Source organism: Aquarana catesbeiana, linkage group LG13, assembly GCF_042186555.1.
Source record: "Aquarana catesbeiana isolate 2022-GZ linkage group LG13, ASM4218655v1, whole genome shotgun sequence".
Classification (NCBI taxonomy): Eukaryota; Metazoa; Chordata; class Amphibia; order Anura; family Ranidae; genus Aquarana; species Aquarana catesbeiana.
Genome location: NC_133336.1, coordinates 215,896,980 through 215,907,942, shown reverse-complemented (window position 1 = coordinate 215,907,942; position 10,963 = coordinate 215,896,980). Strand labels below are relative to the sequence as shown.

The 10,963-nt window shown below is 51.7% G+C and overlaps 1 protein-coding gene across 1 annotated transcript in view; it reads left to right on the top strand.

The window, feature by feature from the left end:
• Positions 1 to 6,475, top strand: part of PIP5K1A (phosphatidylinositol-4-phosphate 5-kinase type 1 alpha) — a gene marked incomplete in the record, with an annotated part of 11,929 nt that extends 5,454 nt beyond the window's left edge. The window contains 3 exon segments of the mRNA XM_073608669.1: positions 48 to 110; positions 1,592 to 1,682; positions 2,869 to 6,475. Of these exon segments, the coding sequence (XP_073464770.1) occupies positions 48 to 110; positions 1,592 to 1,682; positions 2,869 to 2,871 (157 nt within the window).
• Positions 6,476 to 10,963: the final 4,488 nt, after the last annotated feature.

Genomic DNA, 10,963 nt, shown 5'->3' with positions numbered 1-10,963 from the left:
TAAAGATATTGGTGGCTTCTGGACTTATCGGTTTGTCTGTCTTGTAGGTCAGTGGGGGTGGAAGTGCACAAAGCTGAAGCCACAGAGCAAGAAATGTACACGCGGGAGAGGTAAGAAACACGTGGGTCTAAGGGGGTGAGGGGAGGAGGGAAGACGCAGTCCCTTGTGGGGAAGGAGACGCAGGCTCTTGGGGGGGGGGGGGGGCGAGGAGAAGATGTGGGCTCTTGCGGAGGGAGGAGGGAAGACGCGGGCCCTTGCGGAGGGAGGAGGGAAGACCTTGCGGAGGGAGGAGGGAAGACGCGGGCCCTTGCGGAGGGAGGAGGGAAGACGCGGGCCCTTGCGGAGGGAGGAGGGAAGACGCGGGCCCTTGCGGAGGGAGGAGGGAAGACGCGGGCCCTTGCGGAGGGAGGAGGGAAGACGCGGGCCCTTGCGGAGGGAGGAGGGAAGACGCGGGCCCTTGCGGGGAAGGAGGACGCGGGCTCTTGGGGGGGGGTGGAGCCACAGAGCAAGAAATGTACACGTGGGAGAGGTAAGAAACACATGGGTCTAAGGGGGTGAGGGGAGGAGGGAAGACCTGGGGGGAGGGGTGGAGACATAGGGGGAGGAGGAAGACGCAGTCCCTTGCGGGGAAGGAGACGCGGGCTCTTGGGGGGGGGGGGGGGAGAGAAGACGCGGGTTCTGGGGGGGGGGGGGTTGGGAGAAGACGCGGGCTGTTGGGGGGGGGGGGGGGTTGGGGGAGAAGACGCGGGCTCTTGCGGAGGGAGTAGGGAAGACGCGGGCCCTTGAGGGGGGTGGAGGGAAGACGCGGGCCCTTGCGGAGGGAGGAGGGAAGACGCGGGCCCTTGCGGAGGGAGGAGGGAAGACGCGGGCCCTTGCGGAGGGAGGAGGGAAGACGCGGGCCCTTGCGGAGGGAGGAGGGAAGACGCGGGCCCTTGCGGAGGGAGGAGGGAAGACGCGGGCCCTTGCGGAGGGAAGACGCGGGCCCTTGCGGAGGGAAGACGCGGGCCCTTGCCCCTTGCGGAGGGAAGACGCGGGCCCTTGCGGAGGGAAGACGCGGGCCCTTGCGGAGGGAAGACGCGGGCCCTTGCGGAAGGAGGAGGGAAGACGCGGGCCCTTGCGGAGGGAATACGGGGGGCCTTTGAATAGGGGGAAGGAAAGACCAGGGACCTTGGGGGTGGTGGAGTAGGGAAGATGCGGATCCTTGTGGGGGAGTAGGGAAGACGCGGGCCCTTGAGGGGGGCGGAGGGAGGAGCGAAGACTGGGGGCCCTTGAGGGGGGCGAGGAGAAGATGCGGCCCTTGCGGGGCACGGAGCGAGTGGGGAAGACTCGGGCCCTTGAGAGGGGAGGAGGGAAGAGGGGGGCCCTTGAGGGGGGCGGTGGAGGACGTGTGCCCTTGCAGGTTGTATCCTGCCAAAGGTTTTGGACGTGGCCCTATAGCAGTTGAGCATAGGGTTTGGGCTGAAATTCTGTTTGGTTTTGAGAGGGGGGGGGGGGGGGTCGTGGCCTCAGTCCTCCAGGACAAGAGCTGAACCCCGCTGGTTGTACCCCTCTCTGGTTGTGGCGTCTGATTTCTCTGGTTTTGGGTTTGCAGGCTGGAGTTGGAGAAGACTGGAGAAGAGGTGGAGGAGGTAGAAGATGATGCAATTCTGGACCCCAATCAGATCGAGACAGAGATCAGCTTTGTAAGTATCCCCTCCCCCTCCTCATATGTGACCCCGGAGTCATGTCTGTACCTGTATCCCCCTCCCCCTTATATCTCAGTGATGTGCGTACCCCCATATCTGACCCCCGACTGATGTCTGTACCCTCCTGTGTCTTTTTACTCTTCTTTCTCTCCCCTCCTTCCTTTCTACCATTTCTTCCCTTCCTCCTTTGCTGCCTCCTCCTTCCAAGTGATGTATTTGCCCTCCTTTAATACTCTTCTCTCTCTCCTCTCTCTCTCCATAAGTTGGGACGTGGAGCTGCACTGCTACCCTCCCCTGTGGGCTCATCACAGACCGAGAGAGAGGCAAGACCACCCGCCAGGCCGCATTACTGAGCTTTGCTGGGCTGTACCATGCCGCGGGGGGGGTGTAAGGAATCCCCAAAACCCCCCTCCTCTCCAGTTAACCCCACCCGCTTCTGCTGGCTGAGAATCCCGTGATCTTCTATCGAAATAATTGTTATTCCCGTATCATTATTTGTGATGGGATGCCAGGATTCCCGCGCCGCCAGTCATGATGGGTTGCCAGGATTCTTGCATCACCAGTCGTGATGGGATGCTGGGATTCCCAAGACGCCAATGCCGGCATCCCATCATGACTGGCGACGCAGGAATCCCGGCGTCCCCTCGTGACCGTCCCGGCATCCCCTCGTGGCCGTCCATGCTGTAAATCCTGGCGTCGCCCGGCGTCCCCTCGGGACCGTCCCGGCGTCCCCGCGTCCCCTCGGGACCGTCCCGGCGTCCCCTCGGGACCGTCCATGCGGTAAATCCCAGGCATTCCCATCGTGACCGTCCATGCGGTAAATCCCGGCGTCCCCCTCGTGACCGTCCCGCGTCCCCTCGTGACCGTCCCGGCGTCCCCTCGTGACCGTCCCTGCTGTAAATCCCGGCGTCCCCTCGTGACCGTCCCTGCTGTAAATCCCGGCGTCCCCTCGTGACCGTCCCTGCTGTAAATCCCGGCGTCCCATTGTGACCGGCGATGCGGTAAATCCCAGGCATCCCCTCGTGACCGGCGACGCTGTAAAACCCGGGATGCCGGGATTCTGCTTGGAGTTGATTGGACCTCCCACTTTGTTAGATTGTGGCCATTGATTGGCTGAGCTAGTTTCCCCTCCTCCTCTCCTCCCTGGTAGTCACCCCGTGTTTTTTTTTGTTTCTTTCCGCAGTGAGACGGGATTGGCAGTTGCAGAAGTTTTCACTCCTGGACCGTTTGGAGCCTCCCACAGCCGCTGACTAGTCCTCGCCGCTGAGCTTAATGTCCAGACCGGACCTGCGCTGTAGTGCGTGTGGACAGGGGAGGGGCCCGGCGCTCTTCCCCCAACCCCTTTACACTGACAGGACGCTCTGCCACCACCATGCCCATGGTGAATGTTACAAGCGGGGCGGGGGAAAGGGGGGAAATTGTCTCCTCTTCTGATTTTTTGCCTTACCTTTCACGAGGGCCCCCCCCGCTCCCCCCTCCCCCCCCCCCCATTTATTTATTTTTTTTTCTGGATTCCCGTTTCTATTTAATATATCTATTTTTTTGAAGTAGACAGTTACTAGAACTTGTGCTGTTGATGCTGCGTTGAGTAAACTCGGACCAAAAAAAAAAAAAAAAACTGAGAAAGCATTTGCTGCCTAATTTTGGGGCTCACCACCCCTCCCCCCCCCCCCCCCCCCCCAATATCCTTGAGTGTGACAAGCTGTGACCTTATTATACAGTGTGTGGCCACTACCTCCTCCAATCAATCGTTACTGTGGAGCCGGTGTAACCGAACCCCTTTGCTGTGTGCCAACTCTTCTGCCTACGGCGTCCTCCGGATCCGAAGCCGTCACCCATTTTTTTTTTTTTTTTTTTTTGTGGTTTATTTTTTAAGAATTGCAATCATTTGGCCCCTCCCCTGCCCATCTCAGCCCCTCCCCTGCCCATCTCAGCCCTCCCCTGCTCATCTCATCTCCCCACCCCCCACGAGGCCTCCCAAAGTTAGATTTTTAGCCTTTAGTTGGGTTCCTGAGATTGCGTTTGGGTCTCCTTTCTTTTTTTTTTTCTTTTTTTTTTTTTGCGCTTTTTTATGGTTTCCTGTGTGCTGCCATGGTTCTGCGCTGGATTGGTCGGTTTTTTTAGAAATTGCACTGGCTGTGGACAGTAATGCACGAAAAAAAAAAAAACGCACGTGGATGAATTTTGGGTGGGTTTTTTTTTGGGTATCTGAAAGTGACAATTTTATTTTTAAGGCAAATGCAAGTAATATAAGCGTCAATGTGTGTGTTTTTAAGACGCACGGTTTTGGGTGGAGAACGCACGTGGCGAATTAGGGCCCTTTTAAACCTCAACTCCAGCCAAAAAAACTTTACAAGGCAGAAAACCTGTTAAGCTTTTTTTTTTTTTTTTTTTTTTTTTTTTTTTTTTTTGGCTGGCTGTGTCCCCGTTGAAGAAAATTCCTCTCACTTCCTCCCCCCCAGTGACACTAGGTCAAGAAATGTGTCACTGCGACAGGAAGTCGCAGTAGTAATAACTCACATTTGTAATTTCCCCTACTATATAAAATGGAAAAAAAATCCTTTTTGGGTGGAGTTGACGTTTTAAGGAATCGTTAAAGGAATTTTTTTTTTGGTAAGTCGGTTTGAATATTGTTCAGGAAGATATTATTGGGACGGAAGACGGGATGTTAAAGCAGGGGGGAGGAAGAGGAATATTTCCCTACACCTAGCTGACTTCCTGTCCCGTCCTCGCCATAGAGGAATAGGAGTATGTCACGAGGAGGGCACCCCTGTGAGAAGCATTTGATGGAAGCTGGCATTCCCTGGCTGGCAATGAACTTAAACCTGGTCAGCCCTGATGGGGGGGGGGGGGGCGGCGGCAATGTCACCACCCTATACTGGAGTGTCTGAAACAGAAAAAAGGCAAAGAGATGAAGCACGTCGGTCAGATGTATTCAGTATGTAACTAGAATGGCCTCGGCTCCTCCCGCGCGTTTCGTCTCACCCAGGGAGCTTAGTCATAGAGGTGAACCTTTTGATTAAGCCCTGAGGGCAGTGCGAAACACATAACCATTCTAGTTCCACATTTATCAGCCTCTGTATCCACTATGGAACTAGAATTCCCTCAGCGTGTTTCGTCTCATCCAGAGGCTTTAGTCTTAGAGGTGAATCTCTATGACTAAGCCCTGAGGGTGGCGTGAAAGGTGTCGCCGTTCTAGTTTTATACAGAGTCCCATAGTTCTACACTGATTAGCCTGTGCATCCATGATGGATTTAGCATGCCTTGGCTCCTCCCAGGTCACACCCACAGGGCTTAGTCATAAAGATTCACCTCTATGACTAAGCCCTGAGGGCTGTGCCAAACTTGTCGCCGTTCTGGTTCTACACTGATCAGCCTGTTCATCCACTATGGCACAAGAATAGTCTCAATTCCCCCTCGGCCACGCCTACTGACACGTTTTGTCCCAACCACAGGTCTTGGTCATAGAGGTGAATCTCTGACTAAGTCCTGAGGACTGTGAAACGTGTCACCGTTCTAGTTCCACACCGATCAGTCTGTGTATCCAGTATGGATGTAGGACGGCCTCTGCTTCTCCCAAGCTGAGCAGCCTGATGCGTTTTGCTCCTACCACAGGGCTTAGTCCGAGAGGTTAACCTCTCGGACTAAGCCCTGAGGGTGGTGCAAAACGTGTCGCTGTTCTAGTTCCACATTGATCAGCCTGTGTATTCACTATGGAACTAGCATAGCCACAGCTCCTCCCAGGTCATGCCCTTTGACGTGTTTGATCTCATTCACAAGGCTTAGTCGTATAGGGATGAATCTCTTGACTATGCCCTGTGGGGCGGGCAAAAGGTGTCATCGTCCTAGTTCCAAACTGATAAGCCTGTGTATCCAATATTGAACTAGAATGGCCTCAGCTCCTCTAAGGGCCACGCCCACTGACGTGTTTCGCCCCACCCACAGGACTTAGTCATAGAGGTGAGCTTGGATAAGCCTGGTGGATACTGTCACCCCGCTTCTGTGATGCAATTTAGTATCTAATGCTCTCAAGTTTTTGGACTCTCAGAATCTTTGGCGCTCTCAGGCTGTTATAGGTCTTCAAATCTGAGCCCCCCGTTTGTAGCCTTGAAGAAAGGGGGCTGTCCCCCCGAAACTCGTTGTTCCTTACCAGAAACTCGTCATTTATCAATACCAACAATAAAAGTCTTTGGACTCTCTAAACGTTCATTCGAGGCTCTCGTTAAACACACTAAGCCATAAAATGTCCCCCCACCCCCCCTCGCCTGGGGACATGAGGATTGTGCTTTGTGACAACTTCCTGTTGGGCCTAAAATGGCCAATTGGAGATCTGATTGGCCAAATCGATGGGAGGAAGGGTAGGGTATCTTGCAATGCAGATCTGTAAATGTTTGTGACAACGCCATGGTAGCACAGTCTGGTGATCGTGTGGGGTGTTTGCCCCCCCAATAAATATCAGTTTGGTTTTTTTTTTTTAACTGCTAAATTTTTGGAACCCAATGACTCCACCCCATTCTACTCCCAGACTCCGCCTCCCCCCCTCTGAACGTCTCGTCCTCTGAGGTCCCTGAACACTACGCTTCCGGCCGTCCAGTGGGTGTTTTGTGGTTGCTGGAAGTGAAACTTTTTGTCACTCTTTTTATTTTTAAATCCCCCCCCCCCCCCCCCCCCCCCCACCGTCTGGTGTTTTTATTATTTATGATGATTTTATTTAAGTGTTTGGATTCCTCGGATGGGAGCCTGAGCGCTGAGACCGACCTGTATAACTGTATGTATATAAACCGACATGAAATGAGCAGCCGCTGTGCCCGTGTGTGATTTGTATCCTGAACCTCTGTGTGCGTCCCTGGGGGGGGGGGGGGGGTGAGGAGCCTGAAAAGGTCTCGATCAATCAGAATGGTTTAAGACATGAAATAGAATTTTCTCTGATCTCAGCCAAGTCCAGCAGGGAAGGAGCCGTCACCAATTAAAAGGGGGGGGTGTATTCTCTTCCTGTCAGAACAGGAAGTGATGGGAAATCTCTGACTGGGGACACAGGAAGGGGTAGAACTTGTGACAATGACTTTATTGCTTCCTGTCCTTTCATATCCTGGTGACACCCACGCCCTCCATTGCTTGTATGGGTGTCACATGGACAGGAAGTAAAGGACATGTTTCCAATGGGGGTAAAAAAAAACCCAAAAAACTAACACTTGCCTGCCCTGCCTTGGTGTCCTTGAATCAGAGACCCCCCCCCCCCCCCCTCTTACATCCAGGTCCCCATTAGAGTTCCACCTTAAATCTGGGTCCCCATCCCAGTCCCAACCTGAGGTAAAAGAGGATGCTGATTTAAGGTGGGACTCTAATGGGGACCCTGATACATGGGGCACTCCGATTCAAGGTGTGATTCTGATGGGGACCCTGTAATATGGGGGATTCTGACTTTGGGATCCCCACCGCAGTCCCGCTTTACATCTGGTCCCCATCAGTGTCCTGTCCCCCCTCTTTACCTCAGAGTCCCCACCTTAAATCAGAGTTCCTATTCCTCCCCCTCATCAGTGTCCCCACTGCAGTCCCACCTTAAATCAGAGTCCTCCCTTAACTCAACATGTAAATGTGATAGGGACCCTGAGGTAAAGGGGGGGGGCGCCGACAATGACAAGACTCTGATTTAAGGTGGGACTCTGATGGTGACCCTGAGGTAAGGAGGAGGGGACAGGACACTGATGGGGACCCAGATGTAAAGTGGGACTGCGATGGGGACCCTACTGAATGTGAGGGGTGGGGAGGAGATTCTAATGGTGACCCTGATGTATGGGGGACTTTGGTTTTAGGTGGGGCTATGATGGGGACCCTAATGTATGGTTGGACTCTGCTGGATCTTTTATGTGAGGAGGGGACCCCAATGGGACTATATTTTGGGCCACCATTATTGGTAAAGTATACAGTGTGGCCCTTGACAGAGATGGTGACTGTGATAAGAGAACAAAGTGCTGATTTACTAATGGAGGAGGAAAGGGGGCGTGTCTCTGGCCGATGCCCTCACCAGGGAGGCGGGCATGTTTTATGAAGATCTTCGGCTGTCAGCGTTCCTCTTTAGGATCCTCTCCAAGATGGCAGCCGCCGGGCACACCTCGGAGAACAGGCAGCCGCTGCTTCCTCGTGGGTCACAGAGAAAGCAAGTGACAGGTTTCGGGGTGACTGGCCCCTTTCTCAAGCCTTCCTACATGCTGGTATAAAGAGCTTTCTGCTGCACTGCGGACAAACAAGAATATATTAAAATGCTGACAGAGTGCGGGAACAATAATATAAAGACCGAAACTTCTCGACAACGATTAAACTGTAATAAAAGGCAAAGTCAATCATACAAAACATACCGAGTGTGGCCACTAGATGGAGATGAGAGCTCTAGGAATACACTGATCCATGGAACAGAAACAATGTATCCGTTTCATTCTATAGAGGAAATAATGAATTGGATCAATAGAAGTTTGGACACGGGGGAGGGGGTATTCTATGTTCATTATTACCCCCTTTACAACTGCCCAGTACATACATGGAGCAGCAAAAGGGGAGGGCATTAACGCCCACATGCATTGCTGGGTACTGCACTCACTGCGTCCTCCCAGCACAGAGATCGGGCTGGGAAAGACAGATGGTGGTCCCGCTAATGATAGAGTGCAGGGGTAAGGAGTAAAAAACTGAGAGGTTAGGAGTATGTCATGTAGAGTGCAGGGGTCAGGTGTAAGGAACTGAGAGGTCCATAATATGTCATATAGAGTGCAGGGGTCAGGAGTAAGGAACTGAGAGGTCCATAATATGTCATAGAGTGCAGGAGTCAGGTGTAAGGAACTGAGAGGTCCATAATATGTCATATAGAGTGCAGGGGTCAGGTGTAAGGAACTGAGAGGTCTGTAGTATGTCACAGAGTGCAGGGGTCAGGTGAAAGGAAGTGAGAGGTCCGTAGTATGTAATATAGAGTGCAGGGGTCAGTAGTAAAGAATAGAGGTCTGTAGTATGTAATGGAGAATGGCAGGGGTCAGGAGTAAAGAACTGAGAGGTCTTTAGTATCTAATGTAGAATGCAGGGGTCAGGAACTGAGAGGTCCGTAGTATGTCATATATAGAGTGCAGGGGTCAGGAGTAAAGAACTGAGAGGTCTGTAGTATGTAATGTAGAATGCAGGGGTCAGGAGTAAAGAACTGAGAGGTCTGTAGTATGTAATGTAGAGTGCAGGGGTCAGGAACTGAGAGGGCTGTAGTATAGAGTGCAGGGGTCACGTGTAAGGAACAGAGAGATCAGTAGTATGTAGGATAGAGTGCAGGGGTCAGGTGTAAGGAACTGAGTGGTCCGTAGTATGTCATATAGAGTGCAGGGGTCAGGAGTAAAGAACTGAGAGGTCTGTAGTATGTAATGTAGAATGCAGGGGTCAGGAGTAAAGAACTGAGAGGTCCGTAGTATGTCATATAGAGTGCAGTGGTCAGGAGTAAAGAACAGAGGTCTGTAGTATGTAATGTAGAATACAGGGGTCAGGAACTGAGAGGTCTGTAGTATGTCATATACAGTGCAGGGGTCAGAAGTAAAGAACAGAGGTCTGTAGTATGTAATGTAGAATGCAGGGGTCAGGAGTAAAGAACTGAGAGGTCTGTAGTATGTAATGTAGAATGCAGGGGTCAGGAGTAAAGAACTGAGAGGTCTGTAGTATGTAATGTAGAGTGCAGGGGTCAGGAACTGAGAGGGCTGTAGTATAGAGTGCAGGGGTCACGTGTAAGGAACAGAGAGATCAGTAGTATGTAGGATAGAGTGCAGGGGTCAGGTGTAAGGAACTGAGTGGTCCGTAGTATGTCATATAGAGTGCAGGGGTCAGGAGTAAAGAACTGAGAGGTCTGTAGTATGTAATGTAGAATGCAGGGGTCAGGAGTAAAGAACAGATGTCTGTAGTATGTAATGTAGAATGCAGGGGTCAGGAGTAAAGAACTGAGAGGTCCGTAGTATGTCATATAGAGTGCAGTGGTCAGGAGTAAAGAACAGAGGTCTGTAGTATGTAATGTAGAATACAGGGGTCAGGAACTGAGAGGTCTGTAGTATGTCATATACAGTGCAGGGGTCAGAAGTAAAGAACAGAGGTCTGTAGTATGTAATGTAGAATGCAGGGGTCAGGAGTAAAGAACTGAGAGGTCTGTAGTATGTAATGTAGAATGCAGGGGTCAGGAACTGAGAGGGCTGTAGTATAGAGTGCAGGGGTCACGTGTAAGGAACTGAGAGGTCTGTAGTATGTCATATAGAGTGCAAGGGTCAGAAGTAAGGAACTGAGAGGTCTGTAGTATGTCATATAGAGTGCAGGGGTCAGGTGTAAAGAACTGAGAGGTCCGTAGTATGTCTTATAGAGTGCAGGGGTCAGAAGTAAGGAACTGAGAGGTCTGTAGTATGTCATATAGAGTGCAGGGGTCAGGAGTAAAGAACTGAGAGGTCTGTAGTATGTAATGTAGAATGCAGGGGTCAGGAGTAAAGAACAGATGTCTGTAGTATGTAATGTAGAATGCAGGGGTCAGGAGTAAAGAACTGAGAGGTCCGTAGTATGTCATATAGAGTGCAGGGGTCAGGAGTAAAGAACTGAGAGGTCCGTAGTATGTCATATAGAGTGCAGGGGTCAGAAGTAAGGAACTGAGAGGTCTGTAGTATGTCATATAGAGTGCAGGGGTCAGATGTAAGGAACTGAGAGGTCCATAATATGTCATAGAGTGCAGGGGTCAGGTGAAAGGAACTGAGAGGTCCGTAGTATGTCATATAGAGTGCAGGGTCAGGAGTATGTCATATAGAGTGCAGGGGTCTGTGGTATGTAATGTAGAATGCAAGGGTCAGGAGTAAAGAACAGAGGTCTGTAGTATGTAATGTAGAATGCAGGGGTCAGGAGTAAAGAACTGAGAAGTCTTTAGTATCTAATGTAGAATGCAGGGGTCAGGAACTGAGAGGGCTGTAGTATAGAGTGCAGGGGTCACATGTAAGGAACAGAGAGGTCAGTAGTATGTAATATAGAGTGCAGGGGTCAGGAGTAAGGAACTGAGAGGTTAGGAGTATGTAATATAGAGTGCAGGGGTCAGGAGTAAGGAACTGAGAGGTCCGTAGTATGTAATATAGAGTGCAGGGGTCAGGAGTAAGGAACTGAGAGGTCCGTGGTATGTCATATAGAGTGCAGGGGTCAGGAGTAAAGAACTGAGAGGTCTGTAGTATGTAATGTAGAATGCAGGGGTCAGGAACAGAGAGGTCTGTAGTATGTAATGTAGAATGCAGGGGTCAGGA